The 21447-nt window shown below is 36.0% G+C and overlaps 2 protein-coding genes across 2 annotated transcripts; one reads left to right on the top strand and one right to left on the bottom strand.

Moving 5' to 3' along the window:
• The first annotated feature begins 862 nt into the window (after positions 1–862).
• On the top strand, positions 863–2502 carry LOC107810436 (uncharacterized). The gene is made up of 3 exons (XM_016635219.2): positions 863–1101; positions 1446–1517; positions 2134–2502. The coding sequence occupies exons 1-3, from the start codon at positions 912–914 to the stop codon at positions 2427–2429; spliced, it is 558 nt and encodes a 185-aa protein (XP_016490705.1). The 5' UTR covers positions 863–911; the 3' UTR covers positions 2430–2502.
• Positions 2133–4821, bottom strand: LOC107810435 (cytochrome b561 domain-containing protein At4g18260-like). The gene is made up of 4 exons (XM_016635218.2): positions 4400–4821; positions 4063–4224; positions 3361–3509; positions 2133–3242 (listed from the first exon to the last, which is right to left on the bottom strand). The coding sequence occupies exons 1-4, from the start codon at positions 4541–4543 to the stop codon at positions 2921–2923; spliced, it is 777 nt and encodes a 258-aa protein (XP_016490704.1). The 5' UTR covers positions 4544–4821; the 3' UTR covers positions 2133–2920.
• Between the last annotated feature and the right edge of the window lie 16626 nt (positions 4822–21447).

Raw genomic sequence — 21447 nt, 5'->3', positions numbered from 1 at the left:
GTAAATGATATTTTTTGCGAATATAGTATTAGTATAGTTTGCACGTCAACTTGCTGTCATCATAAAATTTTATATAATAAAACCAAATATTTATCTTTAAAGTAATAGTGCACCCATGATATTAAAATCCTGGATACGCCTCTGCATCTCATAATTGTAGTGAAGTTGAATTCCTGCCCTAGATAATTGAATTCATGCCCTAAAATATAACAAAATTAAGAATCTTTTAAAATCTTTATAATTTGCATACATATTTTTTAAATATTAGAGGATAAAAAGACGTACGATATTTCGTTAAGGCTTTCATGCTTTTAATATAGTATAGATTAGATGACATATTGGCACTGTTTTGGCTATTGTTGAGAAAATTGGATTTAGGGTTTAGGGTTATTAGCCGTCTATTTTGGTTGTTATTGAGAAAATTGGTGGAGTCAATTAATTAAAGGTTAAACGTACTCAAATATAGATATCACAAGGACCAAAAGTAAAAACTTAGCAATAACTAAAAGTATAATTTCTTCCAAAGAATGAGGATTTTGGAGTATAATGGCCTAACACATCTAATTTTAATAATTAATGTATATTACTTTAAAAACAGAATTTACATGTTCAGAACGAGGAAAAAAACAGTTACTACATAATTTTTTAAAAACATAAATATTTAAAGAATACTAGTACTAGTACTAGTAGCTAAATACTAGTACTAGTACTAGTAGCTAAATACTAGCAGTCTCATTTTTTTTGTGAAATAAATTTCAAAATCAGAATATTAGTGGGACAGGAAAAATTTAAATTTTGTGGTGCAGCTATTTTCAGCCACCTGTTTTTAAAATTGAGATGTCCATAGTAAAGTAGTTTTACAAGCAAAATTTTGCAGCCTCATAAGTCATACCTAATGGCCTTACACAACCATGGCTTTGAATTTCAGCTCTGTTCAGCCTCTGCAACCAAAACATCTCTGCTTTCTCATTCCTACCCATAAAAATGATCCCCTGAAGCTGTATCAGTCTCAAACTTTGCTATCTTCTTCCTTGAGAAGAGCTGCTCTTTCTGAAGAGAGAGATGGAAATGTCACTGAGGAGGAGCTTCCCACTTACTCTGGTGTGCTTAGACTTCACTATTTATTCTTTTTTTTTCATTTCTTCATGTATTATTTGATTTAAAAATCATATTGTAAAGCACTGCTAGTCTTTAAGGCATCTGAGTTCTGAAAGTTTTTGTCACAATCTAGAAGATGGAGATAAACTGACCTCTCTGATTGATTGTTGATTGTTACCCTAGTGGAGAATTAAAAGAAGAATCAGCATTAAACCTCTGCCTGATTAATATTAATTTTTAAGTTAATCATAGGGTGTTCAATTTCATGTTTCCATTTGATATATGACAGCATGAGCTGCATTTGTTCTGTTTGTTGTTGAACTTTTGCTGATTTTGTTTTGATTTAGGGTCATTATCTTCTGCTCGAACGCAGCTAGATCTCTTGGATCAGCTTACTTCCAGCAGCTCAGCAGTTAATGGTATATGTTCTCCCCTTTGGTTCTGTCTTTTTCTTGATTAGTATTGTGAGAATTTCATCAAACTGCTCTAAGAAAGTACAAAAATCAGAATTTGCATCATTTACGAAAGTCAACTTTAGGCCAGGAATTTAACATCATGCATCCATCTATTAAGCAAAAGCATCTAGACTATGATCATCGAAGCATCTTCCGGGCCATATGGAGGTGCTTTTGTACCTATCCTTGACGGACCTTGGTATTTCTGACTGTACTCCTAATGTGTTAACGAACATACTCCAGACTTCCCAGATATATATACTATGTAGCAGTTAATAATTTGGGAATTCTACATCCTCCATACACATAGGGCTCTAGTTGCACAATCTGTAGTCTTCTTTATGCAAGTTATACTGTGTGAGACAGCTTCATGTAGAATCCGTTAAGCATTCTGCTCTAGAGGGGATTCAGTTCTCTGTATCATCTTCTATGACCATTCATTATCCCTTCCATTTAGTCAAAAAGTTATAGCAAGATTTCAAGTAAACCTGCCCATCTTTGCTTACTTTCGCCTTTCCTTATCGAGAGCTGAGTTACGCTTTAGTTATTCTTGACCATCGTTGACTTGATCCTTGGCCAGGTTATGAAAGTGATAGTAGCTCTAGTAAACCTACAATTCGTGCTCAGCTCGCTAAGTTGGTTGGAGATCGAGATGATGACTTCAGCATTCCCTTGGGTAAGAATCTTAAGAAGGTCAGCGCCAAGTTCTTAACTGTTTCACAAAAGAGAAACATCAAAAGACAAGCCTACTTGAATGAAGTTTCTCAGAGGAATGACTCAGTATTCTTTGCTACAATTGGAGCATTCGTCATCCTTCCACCCCTTGTCATTTTAGGAATTGCAATTGCGACAGGTTATGTGCAGCTATTTCCATGACTTGTATAAATACTTTGTATAAAGATCCACTGTTTCTGTTGCTAATATAGTGAAACTATATAAATTTGTGAAAGTCCTGCTAATTCTCGAGATGAATGGTCATTTGGAGTTGTACATTAACAGATTATTGCTAGTAAAAGGTGATCGAATGGGCACTCTTCTCTCGCTTGAGTGTCTTTCGTTGTAGGTCTCACCGCAAGACCTAGAGTTGGTTAGAACTAGCTACATATGTTGTGATGGAGTTGGATATGCTTAACTTATTGAAATGTAAAAAGGCGGATATAGATACAAAATTTATACTACAAATGTAAAAGGCGGACACAAGATTCCTCATATTAATTGCTGTATACGATGCTCTACACTGATTGTACTACACAAAACTCTCATATTTGTTTGTGAAATTGTAACAAAATTGGAAAGAATTTAATGTTAGTAAAAAAACAAAAGAATTTAATGTTAGTAAAAGGCAAATTATTTGTTTGTCTGAAGTCTTAACATGGCTCTGGTGATGGCATGGATGACAATTCATTTTTCTCGTTAGTTGGAGATGTTTCTTGATCCGTTGGTCGTACTGAATCATTGCCTACGGTCACTCCTGATTGCTTGATATAGTGCCATTTTTCTTGGAGTAGATAGATGAACGCGATAACAGCGACCTCAGCACTGAAAAGCCAGTTCCAAACACTGATGCTTTTCATTGTTTTCATGTGATAGGCCTGTAATCCTGTATATATGTTGACAATTCCCAGTAAAGTAACTGTGATTCCAATGAGCCAGTGGAAACAAAACCATGCACCCCTTCTTTTGCTTCCCCTGCAAAGGAAGAACAAGAAACAGTACTAATTAACTACACCCATATTCTTTCCCACATAAAGCTTTTATTCAATTGAATGAAGAGAAAATTTCATGGTGAAATCATGGTATGCTTTACTTGTCAGGCCGAAAAATCCCAGCGACTATTGGCAGCCATATGGCAACATATAGAGCTAAGCCAATCCGTTGGTGAGTATTGTCGAAAAAGTTCTCAAAGTTTATTACTGACAAAGTTGTTGCTGTTATTACGAGGATAACAGATAATATCTGCCAAATAAGAAGAAATATTGATGTGAATTTTATGCACTACATAATTATGTAAATGTATGTGGACTTTCTAAATAGAACTATAGAAGTAGTCAGCTGTCAAGTATCATATGTCAAAACAAACGGTTATAACTAACATCATAATTAACTTGAATTGTGCTCATTTCTAAATAATAAACTGATAGAGCTATTTGTAGTACTCAAATAAGAGAGTTTATTAATCCTGTCTTTCCTTTCCCATCAAGCATTCATCCCTGCTACCAACTTGAGGATGAATGGAGGTTAACTTACAATTACTTAATGACAAACTATGGGCTAGTTTAATTATTAGCAAATCTGTAATCATAGCTGTGACTCTCTTTCAGTATCATTACAGGTGAAAAGTGGGGTACTTTTATCCTATAAACAAGGTTCAAATTTGTAATAATAACTCAGTAACTGTTGAGATACTGATGCTTATGCCAAAGAAAAGAACAGTATACCCTTCATTGACTGAATGAAGTTTATGGCCTTTTCTATGTTCTCAGTGAAACAAAAGTTAAAGGGATTTTACCTGTAAAGAAGCATGAGTATAGAAAATAAGCTTTAGCCTTCTTCCACATTTCTGTCTATTTGACATTCTCATTACAAGAATCGCGATAGGCATCAAGAAACCCATAGAAACCCATAGCAGAAATCCATGCAGGATAATTTGAAATGACAGCTTTGGGCTTAACTGAAATTTGAGATAGATAATTAGTTGCTGCCCTACAAATATATGGGAAATTACAGAACAATAGCTAGAAATTGTCTACTGAGATGGTTCGATCAAGTTTACTTTTTCATAATACCTTTTCATAGGAAAAGATAAAATTGAATGATAGAGAATAGGAGATGTAAATGTGAATAACCTCAAGGACTTTGTGATGACTGGATTCATGAATAATCCTTTTTGTGTGCTTTTGAGTTGAACTGACTGATGGTAGAAGAGCAAAAATGAGAATCGCCGCGTGAACTATCAGCTTCTGCATGGGCAGTATGGTGTTTCTACTCATACTCCTATGTTTCTAATGCTACAAAACTTTGTGTTGATGAAGAGAGGAAGGAACTGAGAAGAAAAAGAGGCTTGTTATAACCAGTAGGCTCAGGTACATTGCTTTCTCTTCAACTGCAATGGTCAATTGAACTTTATCATAAACTAAACAACACTTTGTCTAAAGAGTAAAGACATTGTAGAAAAACAAATATTTCCTTTCTAAGCAGTGTTATCCTCAACTCTAAAAAGAAGCCCAAGTGAAATGCTCTTTTGACAAATTCACAATGTTTGCCATAGTGTTTTATAGTGCATATTTTTATATTGAGGAAAAGAAAGTAGGGAAATGGAAGTTAGGCTGTGATTTCAACCTGGTGGGGACTCTATGACAGGCTTTTCCTTTTAATGGAGAGAATGTGGGATTTCAGAGCAGAAGATAGCCAGAGTGGGAGGACAAATTTCAAAAAAAAATATCAAGTATAGTTGACAAAATATATGTACAATTTTAGTCTATACTTACCCACTACTGAGCAGGAGCATGGTCACTAGGATTAGTAAGCATTTTTCTATGTTGGGTAGTTGCTTTTGGAAATGCACAAAACTTGAACCATTAGACAGTTAACAGTTAGTATTTGTTAAGTTGGTAAACCACAAATATTATTCTGTTCCGAAATAAATTTTCTGAACTTGCTAATTCAGCAATGCACATAATACGTAATTTATTTATCAGCCATTTATAGACTTTTTGCGGGCCAAAGACACTTACATCGTGTGAGAATTTAAAAGAACAAAAGTATAAGACAGGTGGACCATGACATGCAACTTTATGCAGTAAATTTTACAAATGTGATTGCTGAATAGCTTTATTGTTATGGCCCCTCCACTATCATATACTTGAAATCAATTTCTGTATCTAATCATGACAGTTTTGGCCTACTTACGTGCTTCATATATCTTGGAAGTATTAGCCTTGGACCACAGCTATCAGCTAATAACTTGTATTAATTTGCTACATCCTTTTGAGACTCTGCTTCTTGTTACTGGTCTTTAGAAAATCAGAATCCTTCTAACTAACAATGTACTGTAGTTTATAGTAAGTAGTGAGTGTTCAAGTTTGCAATTTTGGGTTAGAATATGAAGTGACTAGGAGGTCCCTATAGAGCAGGAGTTGGCACATGGGAGCCAATGATGCCAATTTACCCAAAGTTGTTAATATGTCACATGTAATCCAAGCACAACCTTCCACCTTGGTATGATAACTTAAAAAACAAATTGCAATCAAAAGCTTAGGTAGTTTCTCAACTTAATAAGATTAGTAATTGAGAAGTAGTTAAGGGTCTGGTCTAATGGTCAATGATGTTAGAATGGATCATGTGAGATTAAGGTTCAGATTTAGGTAAGACAAATAATATGAGGTAATTTCTGCTAATCTATCTAAATCGTGATAGATAGAATTACTTGATACTTACGCTTAATAAATAGAGACGGACCTACTACTAATATTGAGGGATTACCGGATCACGTGAACTTCAATGTAAATCTTGTAAATATAGTATGTATAAATAACTTGGCACCCTGAACACTAAAAGCCTTTAGGGGCACTAGTTGAGCAGTTTGCTCCAATTTCGTTACCCAGTATGTTAACCACAAAAAAAAATATAATAGTTCCCGTCGCATTAAAATCCTGGATCCGCCTGTGAGTAACTGGATGATTAGTCGAGTTGTATGCAATTGTCTCGACACAACCGTTATTAAAGAAAAAGTAATTGGATAAAGCAAAATTATCTTAAGTATAGTGAATTAACAAATAGGTCAATCAAACCTTGGAAAGGAAGAAAGCAGTTGATTAACATGAATAATAGAACCTTTGATTCCCAAAGTCGAAAGCGCCTTTGATTGCGACCAATAATCAAGTACGTAATGGAGAAAAATCATAGTCTCGTTAACAAAGTTCCATAGGTAAAAAGAACGCTTGCTTTAACCGCCAGTGCAATGACTTTCCTTTTTGGTAGTGAAGAGAAGGTACCACAGTTTGCACATTCTAGACCTAAAAGTTTGTAAATGCATTCATAGGATAAATATGACAAATCAAAATATCATATCAATTTTGTGAATGAGAAGAGAAGTTAATCATTACCCTTAACCAAAAGATATCATTGCAAGTTAGAGAGAGCTTCAACCACTTTAATTTGTAGCATCAATTACGTCCAATTACACTTAAACATTAGTTAGACGATTGTTTTACCGAAGTTCGTGGTGTCAATGTGGTATTGAACATGAAATTCATTAATTTTAGTACATTTTATGAGCATGCTGGTTACGTTCTTGGCTTTGATTCATCTTAACTATATGCATTAGAGAAATTCAATAACTTGCATTGCTCTGATACATTTTACTATATGTATCTCTCCCAACTGCTACCAATAAAATATTCTATTTCACATCAATCATAAGCGAATGATATTTTCATCGAGAATACTTGAAAAAAAAATATGAAATATGATTACATTAGATATGAAAAAGACAAGCAAAAAATACTTTTTGGAAACGAAATTAAACGAATAATTGGTGTTCTATAAAATGGAGAACAAAAAAGAAATTAAAATCGAAAACAGTAAGCAAAAAACATGGGTGCCTAATTCAAACAATTCATATTCTGGAAGAAAAAAAACACAAATAATTGAGATAGAAACAGGAACACAGGTGCCTAATCCCTTTTTGGACTTAATTTATCATAGTATCTTTTTTAAATTTCATAAAAGGGTTCAAAATGCCCCTAAACTATTGGAAAAGGTTTAAAAATACCCTTCATCCACCTATTGGGCTAAAAATATCCCTCCATCTACCTTTTTGGTTCACTTATGCCCTTTGATCGGTAGGTCAATACTGAATAAAAATAATTACTTAAAAAAAATAATTTGCAAAATTTTTTTATTTTTTTAAACTAATGCATCAATAGTCCTCCACTAATTTAGTAAAGTCTTCTCCTTCTTTTTTTTTCAGTTTTTACGAAAAACATTCAGTTTTTACAAAAAAAAAAAAAGAAACATTTTTTTCACTTTAATTAAAGCTTTTTTTTGTTGGTAAAAACAGAAAAATATGAAAAAACAGAAAAAAATTGTTTTTAATAAAATATTTTCGCTTTTTAAAAACTGAAAAAAATATTTTCAACAAAATATTTTCGTTTTTTGAAAAATATTTTTTTTTCAGTTTTTTTAAAGCATTTTTTTTGTAAAAACTGGAATAACATATTTGTAAAAACGGAAAAAGAATTGTAAAAACTGAAAAAATATTTTCGTTTTTAACAAAATATTTTTAAAAAAAATTGAAAAGATGAAAAAAATAATATTTTTCAAAAACGAAAATATTTTTGTTGAAAATATTTTTTTCAGTTTTTAAAAAACGAATTTTTTTTTTAAAACAATTTTTTTCTGTTTTTATAATTTTTTCCAGTTTTTACATAAAAAATGCTTTAAAAAACTAAAAAATGAATTTTTTTTTTTGTAAAAACTGGATTATTTTTTGTAAAAACTGAAAAAAAAAAGAAGAAGAAGACTTTACTAAATTAGTGGACTACTGGTGCATTGGTTTTAAAAAACGAAAATATTTTGCAAAATATTTTCTTTAAGTAATTATATTTAATTCAGCATTGACCTAACGGTCAAGGGGCATAAGTGAAACCAAAAAGGTAGATGGAGGGATATTTTTAGCCCAATAGGTGAATAAAGGGTATTTTAAAACTTTTTCCAATAGTTTAGGGGCATTTTGAACCCTTTTCCATTTAAATTTTTATGCATTAATTTAGTAGTTAGAAAACTAAGGCTACAAGAGCTGACGAAAAAGTGGATTACCCTGTATTATACGAGTGAGGATGTCAAAATTAACTAAAGACATATCACAGGTTCAATTTGTCCAAAATTTAACGAGTCGGGCAATATGTAGTTTATTGGTGGGCTGATTTGGGCAATGCCCAAAGCAACCCGTCAAGAAATATATTGACTCGTACAAATGCCGAGAAAGTCAATTTCATAAAATCAATGCTTTTTATAGTATGAGATTACAGTTGATCTCTTGCATAACTTTTTGATAAATGTGTGACTATATTTTAAGGAATTCCTAATGTTTGGTCTCCCAAAAAATGTAGGATCCATCCACCATTAGTCCATTTTTCAGACTTACAACCGGTTAACTTAGAGAATTTTTTTTGATTTTTGACTGACAATTAATTATATTTTTATAAATATTATTTTGAGTTAAAAAGAAAAAATAAAACCACCATAATTCAAGGGGTACTTCGGGGGTGGGGGTGGGGGTGGGGGTGGGGGGGAGAGTCGAATTTGTCTTGAATTTTGCAGTCGAGGAAGTTGAAGGGACCATCTATTAATCAGTGCACCATATTCTTGCATTTACAAGTTTTAATCATCATATTAAGTTGTTGCCTAATGATGGGGTTCAAATTTCTTCCACTCCTATTCTTTTTTCTTCGTCTTATTCACATATGCTATGTCACCTATTTTCTTAAAAAAAAAAACAAACTAGAGATTGTTAGAAAAAATTAGCAGAATATGGGATGAAATAATTAGGTCTTAATAGTGTAGTTACTGTCCTTAAGGAATTTCATCCTCCCAATTTCGTTGTTGCAGGGATTGTCGCACCTCCTTTTTACCGCGCCCGCGGAGCGCGTGGGGAGTTTTCTCCAATTGAAGGACAGTCGAAACGGGATTTATTTAATTATTTAAGAGTCGCCACCTGAGAATTTTAAGGCGTCCCAAGTCACCGGTTTTAATCCCTGAATCGAGGAGAATATGACTCTGTTTATTATTCTGCGAACCAGAAATCCTGAGTAAGGAATTCTGTTAATCCGGAAGAAGGTGTTAGGCATTTCCGAATTCCGTGGTTCTAGCACGGTCGCTCAACTGTTTTTATTATTGGCTTAATTATCTTGATTTTACTAAATACATTTTTTATTGCATGATTTTACTACCGCTTTTACTTATTGTTTACAATTATATAAACGAATTACGCGTACGTATATTCGTATTATATACCTTTCATAATTACGGGGGATCATGTCACGCATACGTGTACACAATATAATTGACCATATTATGTCCTTTATTACAAATTCATATGTTCGTGATTTAAAATAAAATTATGAACGTCATCACCCTTATATTTAAACAGTGAACTGCACATCCCGGGTTATATGAAATTATTTTAACATTTTTGGAGAAATCTTTTTTTTATTAAATATTCGCTCGAAATTGCGCGTACGCATAATCCGGATTTTCTTTTAAAAATATAATCAGGGTACGCGAACGCATCCCTAATTGCGCAAAATCTTTGTAATAATATTATGGATTTTCCACAAATTGTTTATTATAACTACACATTTTATATGAAAAATCCTGAGAAATTCACATTCAAGGGATGCCTTTAAATTCTTTTAAAAGAATTCACAGTTTATTAAATGTTGCCCATCGATTATAATTTTCGAGTATAAATTATATTCATCCACACTATTCTGATTCAAAGAAAAGAATAAAAATATGATTAATACTGTTTTTAGCAAATACAACATATATATATATATGCCAAAGAATGAATTGTATATGAAACTAACAAGAATGATTTATGAAGGGAAGAAATATTTTTTGAAGAATTTTTATTATTTTTTATTTAGTGCAAATTCTATTTTTACTTACCATTGATATAAAGTATTGCAATTTATGCTTGTACACCTCATTTCATTCTCATATACTTGCTTTTAATCTAATAGGCCTAATTGTTTGGTTAATTTATTTATGAGGGTAAATAGGCATCAAGTTGATAAGAAAGGAATTATTATACAAGCCGATTCAATAAAATTGCCTTACATGCAACCTAACTGTATGTCGTAAACATCGTAACAAGCTATATCATATCACCTTTCGCTAATGGTTATACACACATCTATTATCTTATACATGAAAAACACCACCAACACCATTTTAACCTTATTTAACAATAGATGTTACTAGTGTAGTTTTCTTGATATTTCTACATTACTCTTTACTTAGCTAACAACACCAAAAAAAAAAAAAAAATTTAAATAATGGCCAACATTCATGCCCTATTCCCTACCTTGACAATTCAATCATATACTTTAATGAAATTCTAGAATAGATAATATTATTACAACACTTATATGAATTTCAAAAGAGAATGATCAACTGAATATTAACATGTCAAGCATACTACTATATTAAACGACATGAAACAAAATTGAAATTTATAATAACAAACTTAGATAAATGGAAAAATAGAATTGCAATTCAAGCTTCATCGATTTGTCATGCTGAATCTCTTTCCAACATAGAATTTAAAAGATAAGTACCTGGAAATGAAGGTAGAAGAAGTAAATTTCAGCAGTTGCAGCAGTAATAAAATCAACAGAATACCAGTATCTCCACAGATTTGAGCAATAATACAGAACCCGAGAAACCCAGATTCACAAGAGCAAAGCTTCTTAAAGAATTTCAGATTTTAAAACCAAATAGTATCAATACACAAATCCGGACAGATTCCAAAAAGAAAAACAAGGTTTCGGATTTTTCTTTTCTTTTCTATTCTCTGTTTTTGATTCTATTTCTATCTCTTTCTTTCTTTCTGTTTTTCTCAAATGTATCTCTCTGAAAACTGATCTTTCTCCTCCTCTAAAATCTGTTTTATTCTCTTAAAATCAGATCTTTTCTCTTAATTTCCTTCTGATTTTTCCTTTCTTCAGTTTTAAAATCTGTCCTCCAGATCAGATTTTTTCTTTCTCTCTTTCCTTTCTGTCTGAAAGCTCTCCTCAAGTCAGTCCCAATCCCCCTCTTTTATACAGGTCTGCCCCATCTTTTTTAAGTGTTGCCTGGACCCTTTTCTCTTTTTAAAAATCAGAAAGTTCCATTAAAAACTGCTTTTGAATACTTTAAATGATCTTATCCTGATTTTAAGCAGCCCCATTACCCTTTGTTCCCCATTATTATCTTAAACTATAGCCACTAACATTCCACTTTCAGCTCACTATTATTATCAGATTACCTTCACTGTTTTACCCCAGAAATGCCCCTGAAATCTTGTTGTAATCACTGTTATTACTGCCCTTAAATTCAGAATCTATTACAAAACAGATTTTAAAATCTGTCCAGGCTTAACCAATCCTAGGATTAACCTCCTAATATAATTGTATTTAACCAACTTTTTGTAAACTTGAATTCAAAGCTAACATCACAATACTATTATAATGAATTCAGCCTAATAATTCAACTGGATTTCAACATTGGACTAAAATCAAACAAACACAGGAGCATTGTCAATATACTGACAATGCCCTGTTCAGAAAACAATATATACACAACATTCATTTGAATTTACTGATTTGCAAACAAACATGATTTAATTGACGAGTATTAATCAGTTGACTATTTACAACATTTGTCAATAATCAGTCTAAAAAAAATAGAAACAGACTGTTTCAATCAGCATTTTCAGAAACAGGATTTATAACACAACTAATCGACGAACTTAATCGAGTCGATTACACATATTATAAACAATCATAAACAAACAGAAACAATTATAATTCTGATCAAATAGACGAGTATGAGACAGTATAACAGAATTGACTAGAAAATTATGAAAAATTAAACAGACTAATGAAACAAACATAGAATACATGTAGAATACACATAAGAAATAGACAAGTACCTCTGAACCTTCAAATTTATTCAGACTAGAACTCCTCTTGGATTCAGATTTTTTGTTTGAAATCAAACAGACCTTAGTCGAAGTATTTTCAACTGAAAATACTTTGACTAAGGTCGATTAAACCTCAATCTTCTATTTAATTTGGGCAGAATCCAAAAATTGGTGTTTCTAGGGTTCTTGAAGGTTTGATTTCGGACTTAACCATTTCTGGTCAGATTCGAGGGGAACCAACAATGACACAAGGGTGAGGGAAACCTAGGGGTGATTTGGTGTTAGTTTAGAACAAATCTGGGTAAGTTCTTGTTTGGTTCGAACCTTCAAAAGAAGATTCGAAGAGTTCTGAGGGGATTCGAACCAAACAAACACCGGATCCATAACGAGGCATGCTAGGGGGTACTATGGTGTTAACTAGGGGTTGTTTGGTTTAGATCTGAGTTTGGCTCGAATCTTCAAATGAAGATTCGAGAACTTTCAGAGAGATTCGATCCAAGCGGATAACATATTCGGATAGAGGGTGTTCAGGGGGTTCTGGGTTGTTAAGGTGGTGACCGGCGGCGTTGTTGCCGCCGAGTTTCAGGCGATGGGAAATAAGGGCGGCTAGGGTTAGGGGTTTGGTTTCGGAAGGGATGATGAACAGTAGAGAGGAGGGGGGTGTTCAGTTAGGGGCCGGGGTAGGGGTTTGGGCCTTATATAGGGGTGGGGTGGATTGATCTCATCCGTTGGATCAATTAAGATGCACGGTTGAGATCAATCCACTTAACCAAACGTTGTCGTTTGGTTGAAATTCGGGGTCAGGGGTTGAACCGGGTATCAGATCGGGTAATGATCACGGGTTAGGTTCGTGGGATCTCAGCCGTTGGTTGGCTTTGATCCAACGGTCACTGATAAACTACGACCAAACACTGTCGTTTTGACTCGTTTGAATAAGACCGGATCTGGGCTGTTTGGATTGGGCTGTGGGGGGGGTAACTTAATTTGGGCCTGGATTTTAATCCAGGTCCGAGTTTCATTTTACAACTTGTATTTTTATTTTCTAATTTTATTATTAATCATTAAAATATTAATTAAAATTATAAAAACAAAAATTACCCTTCTAAAGATATTAATTACCTTTTAACAATTGTTTAACACACAGACCAAACATTAATCACACAGTGAAATATTAAAACTAGAACAGACACATATTTTTGTGATTTTATTTTTTGAATCAATTATTAAATGCATAATTAAATCCTAGATATGCATGCAACATATATTTTTATTTTTATTTTCATTTTGTTATGACAAAGTAAACATTTACAGATATAAGACAAATATTTAACAAACACCACGCAAATTCAAAAATTGCACAGTAAAAGAAATTTATTTTATTTTTGATTTATTTTGGAATAGTTTTCGTAAGGCAAAAATCACGTGCTCACAGCTGCCCCTCTTTGTGCGGAAACTCGAAGAGTTTTCGTGCAAAGATGAAGTGAGCGGATACGAGCGATTTTTGCCCGTTCAAATACTCCGTGGGAAGCATTTTTGAAAGATTTGACCGAACCTCTGCTTCAAAGGTTTCCTACATATCCTTGGCTATAAAGGAATCAGGTCAATGTAGTTCGGGAAGTTTTAGGTAGCTGGGACTACCGTGGGACTGTGATGTTACTGCTGCTTCGTGCTGTTTTTACTGCTTGCTGACCTCCTTATTACACCTTACTTCAAAGGTAATACAAAAAGCTAAACAAGACTATGGTACATGAATTATAAAATCTTATCTAGATCATGCCCTTGCGTTTCTTGTTGTCTTGATATCTTGGTGACTCTTGGGCATTTGGCTTATTCCGTATTCCTTTTCATTGTGTCCCGTATTTTCTTTATCTGTTTGAGGTTCTTTTTGTTTCCTGTTGGGGACTTTGTTGGACTCCTCTGCTTTATTGACTCTAAATGTGCTCCTTTCTCATATGAGCGGGCTTTTGATTTCAACACTTCAATTGTATTCCCTTGTTCTCCAGGTAGGTGCCTGACTTCTGTCTACTTTAATTGTATTCCCTTGTTCTCCAGGTGGGCGCCTGACTGCTTCTTTTCTTTGTCCTCATTCTCCAGGTGGACGCCTGACTTCTTCAATTCTTTGTCTTCATTCTCCAGGTGGACGCCTGATTTCTTCAATTCTTCGTCCTCATTTTCCAGGTGGACGCCTGACTTCTTCAATTCTCATCCTCATTCTCCAGGTGGACGCCTGACTTCTTCAATTCTCATCCTCATTCTCCAGGTGGACGCCTGACTTCTTCAATTCTTATCCTCATTCTCCAGGTGGACGCCTGACTTCTTTAATTCTCATCCTCATTCTCCAGGTGGACGCCTGACTTCTTCAATTCTCATCCTCATTCTCCAGGTGGACGCCTGACTTCTTCTTTTCTCATCCTCATTCTCCAGGTGGATGCCTGACTTCTTTAATTCTTCATCCTCGTTCTCCAGGTGGACGCCTGATTTCTTCAATTCTCATCCTCATTCTCCAGGTGGACGCCTGATTTCTTCAATTCTCATTCCTCATTCTCCAGGTGGACGCCTGACTTCTTTAGTTCTTCATCCTCATTCTCCAGGTGGACGCCTGACTTCTTTAATTCTTCATCCTCATTCTCCAGGTGGACGCCTGACTTCTTCTTTATATCTTCATCCTCGTTCTCCAGGTGGACGCCTGATTTCTTCTTTATATCTTCATCCTCATTCTCCAGGTGGACGCCTGATTTCTTTAATTCTCATCCTCATTCTCCAGGTGGACGCCTGACTTCTTCAATTCTTATCCTCATTCTCCAGGTGGACGCCTGATTCCTTTCATTCTCATCCTCATTCTCCAGGTGGACGCCTGATTTCTTCTTCATCCTCATTCTCCAGGTGGACGCCTGATTTCTTCAATTCTTCATCCTCGTTCTCCAGGTGGACGCCTGACTTCTTTTTAACTTCTTCATCCTCATTTTCCAGGTGGACGCCTGACTTCTTCAATTCTTCATCCTCATTCTCCAGGTGGACACCTGACTTCTTTAATTCTTCATCCTCGTTCTCCAGGTGGACGCCTAATTTCTTCAATTCTCATCCTCATTCTCCAGGTGGACGCCTGACTTCTTCAATTCTCATCCACATTCTCCAGGTGGACGCCTGACTTCTTTTCTTTTCATCCTCATTCTCCAGGTGGATGCCTGACTTCTTTAACTCTCATCATCGTTCTCCAGGTGGACGCCTGATTCCTTCTTTAATTCTTCATCCTCATTCTCCAGGTGGACGCCTGATTCCTTCTTCAATTCTCATCCTCATTCTCCAGGTGGACGCCTGACTTCTTCAATTCTTATCCTCATTCTCCAGGTGGACGCCTGATTCCTTCAATTCTTCATCCTCATTCTCCAGGTGGACGCCTGATTTCTTCAATTCTCATCCTCATTCTCCAGGTGGACGCCTGACTTCTTCAATTCTCATCCTCATTCTCCAGGTGGACGCCTGACTTCTTTTCTTTTCATCCTCATTCTCCAGGTGGACGCCTGACTTCTTTAGCTCTCATCCTCGTTCTCCAGGTGGACGCCTGATTTCTTTAATTCTCATCCTCATTCTCCAGGTGGACGCCTGATTTCTTCTTTAATTCTTCATCCTCATTCTCCAGGTGGACGCCTGATTTCTTCAATTCTCATCCTCATTCTCCATGTGGACGCCTGACTTCTTCAATTCTTATCCTCATTCTCCAGGTGGACGCATGATTCCTTCTTTAATTCTTCATCCTCATTCTCCAGGTGGACGCCTGATTTCTTCAATTCTCATCCTCATTCTCCAGGTGGACGCCTGATTTCTTCTTTTCTTTTCATCCTCATTCTCTAGGTGGACGCCTGATTTCTTCAATTCTTATCCTCATTCTCCAGGTGGACGCCTGATTTTTCAATTCTTTTATCCTCTATCAAGTGTTTCCTGAGACAATGTTGTTTTTGCCCCTGTTTTAAATCAAAGAAAACTTCGTTAGTTTAAAGCAGGGTGGTTAAATGGGGTATTCTTGCCGATGGTGGGGCTTCTTTTTCGTCTTGTTTTATTGCCTTGGAATGGTTGAAAAAGACTGTTTTGTCTTTGTAATTGATCCTTGACTATAGGATTCCCCTCTGTATGTTTTCCTTCAAACCCTTTTAACTGTAATCATATGTCCCTCCTGACATTGCTGATCCACTTTTGATTTCACTTTTCTTACACCCATATCTTATTATTTTATCTCCCGCCTTTCATGGCCGTATTTTGCATCATGTAACCTTGAATCTTGGTAGTATACCTTGACATTCCTTCTTATTTGTTTGGAATAAAACTTATCTCAAAGCTTTAGAAAAGTAAGATTATTAGTGACGAAACACGCTGATTTCGATAATTATAGAATGAAAAGAAAAATCCAAGTTTGGATGACTGTTGGAGAAAGAATAAAAACTTATCTGATTGGAGTTACTGGCGCCAATGATCAGGGTATGCATTTCGGATTAATCAACCCAGTCTTTTAATCAATCTCCTTTCAATTGTCTCATTTTTGTTTTCCCCCAAAATTTCCGTAATCCAACTTCATTTTTCATTTTATAGACCTGTTGGACTTGCAATATCTCAAAGAGTTTTCACCGATAAACCTTCCTCATTTGTTCATTTCTTACTTATTTTTCGCCTTACAGTGCCTACGAAGGTTTTCACCAATAAGACTCTCTCATTTTACTTTCTCTCGACTTCCGTCGCCTTATGGTGCCCGTGTGGGTTTTCACCTATAAGACTCTCTCATTTTTACCTTCTTTTCTTGTTTGTACCAGAGCGTTATGAATCATCTTCATTTGTTTGACTCAGCATTTTTCTAAGATTGGTCGAAAGGTCTTTTTGGTATGTGGTGGGAAATGGAAAAGGTACTAAAAGCTAGATAGCTTTGGTATGGGTTTAAAATTACAACTCTTGGAATCTTTTTCTTATTTCCAATACAATTCTTTGCCCCAGTTTCTTGATTGGGGTCTCTTGATGTTTCTTTTTGTGCACATTATGTATATTGTTCACCCTATGACCGAGCCGTGAGGCGCCTATGTATCCTTCTTTGAGGAATCAGGTCAAACGTAGTTCACTAAATAATAGTGATTTTTTTTTTATTTTTATTTTTTTTGTTTCATATTTGATTTTCATTGATTCCAAGAGAGGGTAAGAAAGAAACAAATATGGCTCGAAGGGGAAGCAAATGGTATAGTGTTTGGATAGCAGAATAAATTGCCTTTGTCATTCCAATATTCGAAATAATGCTAAATACAAACATTCAAAAAGTTATGCATAATATCTCTTTACCGGGTCAGAATTGATCGCCATGTTTATGAATTTGCCTTCAATATCTGTTAAGCATAGTGCACCATTCGATAATACTCTGGTCATAATGAATGGTCCTTGCCAATTCGGGGCAAATTTGGCTTTTGCCTCAACCTGATGTGGAAGAATACGTTTCAGCACATGTTGACCCACTTCGAACTTCCGTGGACGCACTTTTTTGTTGTATGCTTTTGCTATTCCTCTTTGATATAATTGACCATGACATACTGCGGCCAATCGTTTGTCATCAATCAAGTTTAACTGTTCTAGACGGGTTTTAACCCATTCATCATCATCAATCTTTGCTTCAGCGATGATCCGAAGAGAAGGAATCTCAACTTCTGCAGGAATTACTGCTTCAGTGCCATATACCAACAAATAAGGAGTTGCTCCTACTGAAGTGCGAACAGTAGTGCGATATCCCAATAACGCAAATGGTAGTTTTTCGTGCCATTGTCTTGAACCTTCTACCATTTTCCGAAGTATCTTCTTTATGTTTTTGTTGGCTGCCTCGACTGCTCCATTCGCCTTGGGCCGATATGGGGTAGAGTTGTGATGCGTAATCTTAAACTGTTGACATACTTCCTTCATTAAGTTGTTGTTAAGATTAGCACCGTTATCTGTGATGATCACCTTTGGGATTCCGAATCGACATATGATATTTGAGTGGACAAAATCGACCACAGCTTTCTTGGTCACCGATTTGAATGTCTTAGCCTCAACCCATTTGGTAAAATAATCGATGGCTACCAGAATGAACCTGTGCCCATTGGATGCTGCCGGCTCAATTGGTCCAATCACATCCATGCCCCAGGCAACGAAGGGCCATGGTACTGACATTGTGTGCAACTCGGATCGTGGAGAATGAATCAAATCTCCGTGTATCTGGCATTGATGACACTTTCGCACAAAACTGATACAATCTCGCTCCATGGTAAGACAATAGTAACCAGCTCGGAGAATTTTCTTTGCCAACATATATTCGCTCATGTGGGGTCCGCAAACTCCAGAATGTACTTCAGACATGACAGCTGTAGCTTGTCTGGCATCTATGCATCTTAATAATCCAAGATATGGTGTTCTTTTATACAAAACTCCTCCGCTTAAGAAGAATCCATTTGCCAATCGCCTAATGGTCCTCTTTTGATCTCCTGTGGCTTGTGCGGGATATATCCCCATCCTGATATACTCCTTGATGTCGTGGAACCATGGTTCACCATCAAATTCTTCTTCAACCATATTGCAATAAGCGTGCTGATCGTGGACTCGAATATGTAGGGGATCCACATAAGCTTTGTCTGGATGGTGCAACATTGATGCCAAAGTAGCCAATGCATCGACAACCTCATTATGAATCCTTGGAATATGCCGGAATTCCACTGATTGAAACCGCTGACAAAGATCATGTAGACATTGTCGGTATGGTATGAGCTTTAAGTCTCGGGTTTCCCATTCTCCTTGAATTTGATGTACCAGAAGATCCGAATCTCCCATGACTAAGATTTCTTGGATACCCATGTCTGCGGCTAGCCTTAAACCCATAATACAAGCTTCGTATTCAGCCATATTATTGGTGCAATAAAATCGTAGTTGAGCCGTAACAGGATAGTGATGCCCTGTTTCAGAGATGATTACAGCTCCTATCCCGACTCCTTTCATGTTAGCGGCTCCATCAAAGAAAAGTTTCCAGCCAGGTTTTTCAATTCGCTCCACCTCGTCGATATGCATTATTTCTTCATCAGAAAAATAGGTTTTCAACGTCTAGTATTCCTCATCGACCGGGTTTTCGGCTAAATGATCGGCCAGTGCTTGGGCTTTCATTGCAGTCCGAGTCACATAGATGATGTCAAACTCTGTGAGCAAAATTTGCCACTTTGCAAGTCTTCCCGTTGGCATAGGCTTTTGAAAAATATATTTCAATGGATCCAAACGCGAAATGAGGTAAGTAGTGTAGGACGACAAATAGTGTTTCAACTTTTGAGCCACCCATGTTAGGGCGCAACATGTCTTTTCCAGATGAGTATACTTAACCTCATAAGCTGTGAACTTTTTGCTAAGGTAGTAGATGACTTGTTCTTTTCTGCCGGTGAGGTCATGTTGCCCCAATACACAACCAAATGAATTTTCCAAGACCGTCAAGTAAAGAATCAAAGGTCTTCCTGGCTCTGGCGGGACCAACACGGGTGGGTTCGACAAGTACCCTTTTATTTTGTCGAACGCTTCTTGACACTCATCGGTCCATTTGTCCGCAACATCCTTTTTCAACAATTTGAAAATTGGCTCACAAGTTGTTGTGAGCTGAGCAATAAACCTGCTGATGTAATTTAACCTTCCCAACAAACTCATTACTTCAGTTTTGTTCCTTGGAGGTGGCAATTCTTGGATGGCTTTGATTTTTGATGGGTCTAGCTCGATGCCTCGTCGACTGACTCTGAATCCCAGCAACTTTCCAGATGGAACTCCAAATGCGCATTTGGCATGGTTAAGCTTGAGGTTGTACCTTCGAAGTCTTAAGAAGAACTTCCTCAAATCCCCAACGTGGTCGGCCTGATGCTTTGATTTTATGATCACATCGTCCACGTACACCTCAATCTCCTTATGTATGATATCATGAAACACTGTGGTCATTGCTCTCATATAGGTTGCTCCGGCGTTCTTCAAACCGAATGGCATTACCCGGTAGCAATAAGTTCCCCATGGTGTGATGAATGCCGTCTTTTCTGCGTCTTCTTCATCCATCAGAATTTGATGATACCCGGCATAACAATCCACGAAAGATCCTATATCATGCTTGGCACAATTATCGATCAAAATATGGATATTGGGTAATGGGAAATTATCCTTCGGACTTGCTTTGTTGAGATTGCGGTAGTCGACGCATACTCTAATTTTGCCATCTTTCTTTGGCATAGGAACGATATTAGCTAACCAAACAGGATATCGAGTGACTCGAATGACCTTCACTTCCAACTGTTTGGTAATTTCTTCCTTAATTCTCACACTCATATCAGGCTTGAATTTTCTCAGCCTCTGTTTGACAGGAGGCACCGTTGGATCGATGGGCAATTTGTGAACCACTAAATCAGTGCTCATGCCCGGCATGTCATCATATGACCATGCAAAAACATCTTTGAATTCTATGAGTGCTTTAATTAAATCTTCTCGGATCTTTGGTTCGAGATGGACACTTATTTTAGTTTCCCGGATATTACTCGTGTCCCCTATATTGATGTCCTCGGTATCACTCAAGTTAGGTTTGATTTTTTCCTCAAAGTGAATTAACTCTTTACTAATTTCTTCAAAAACCTCATCTTCGTCATATTCTGATTCATAATCACAATATATTTCTTGAATTATTACTTCAGAACCAGATTGATTTTTAAGACTGGGCTGAGGATTCCTCATGCATGCCATATCACTAGAGCCAGCGTAAAAAGAACTTTACAGAAAAAAGAAGAAAGAGAAAAGAAAACTATCAGGAATGATAATAAAAAGGAAACTGCTTTTTATTGGATGATGAAAGATAACAAGGTTTGCACACTTAAAACAAACTGTAAGATAAGCTTTGGGATTACAACCCTGAAGTAACCCAAACAAACTTGAAAGAAAATCAAAATAAACTACCAAGACTCCTTTCGAATGGGGGGAGGAGTGGCTTTCCAGTTATTAAGCTTTGTTTCTGGCCCAGTGAATTGAACTTCTGCGTTGCTACACCCTTCTCTGCTTTCCAACATATTCACATCATCAAACAATTTCTCGAATCTTTCAATTAATTCTTCCTCAGGATTGACCCGGGATTTAGGAATTGTTGTTATCGGGCGATTTTTAGCACCGGTCTTGACAAAAGACTTTGACAGATGCGGGACTGGT

This window comes from Nicotiana tabacum, chromosome 10 (assembly GCF_000715075.1).
Source record: "Nicotiana tabacum cultivar K326 chromosome 10, ASM71507v2, whole genome shotgun sequence".
In the NCBI taxonomy this organism is placed as follows: Eukaryota; Viridiplantae; Streptophyta; class Magnoliopsida; order Solanales; family Solanaceae; genus Nicotiana; species Nicotiana tabacum.
Note: the sequence above shows the minus strand (reverse complement) of the source record. Positions and strands in the feature narration are given on the sequence as shown.

Excerpts from the sequence above, each read along its gene's own strand:
- LOC107810436 (XM_016635219.2), top strand. The coding sequence starts at position 912 with ATGGCTTTGAATTTCAGCTCTGTTCAGCCTCTGCAACCAAAACATCTC. Across the intron at positions 1,102-1,445 it reads GGAGCTTCCCACTTACTCTG|GGTCATTATCTTCTGCTCGA; the intron begins GTGTGCTTAGAC and ends GTTTTGATTTAG. Across the intron at positions 1,518-2,133 it reads CAGCAGCTCAGCAGTTAATG|GTTATGAAAGTGATAGTAGC; the intron begins GTATATGTTCTC and ends ATCCTTGGCCAG.
- LOC107810435 (XM_016635218.2), bottom strand. The coding sequence starts at position 4,543 with ATGAGTAGAAACACCATACTGCCCATGCAGAAGCTGATAGTTCACGCG. Across the intron at positions 4,225-4,399 it reads GTCATCACAAAGTCCTTGAG|TTAAGCCCAAAGCTGTCATT; the intron begins GTTATTCACATT and ends CTCAAATTTCAG. Across the intron at positions 3,243-3,360 it reads GGGATTTTTCGGCCTGACAA|GGGAAGCAAAAGAAGGGGTG; the intron begins GTAAAGCATACC and ends CTTCCTTTGCAG.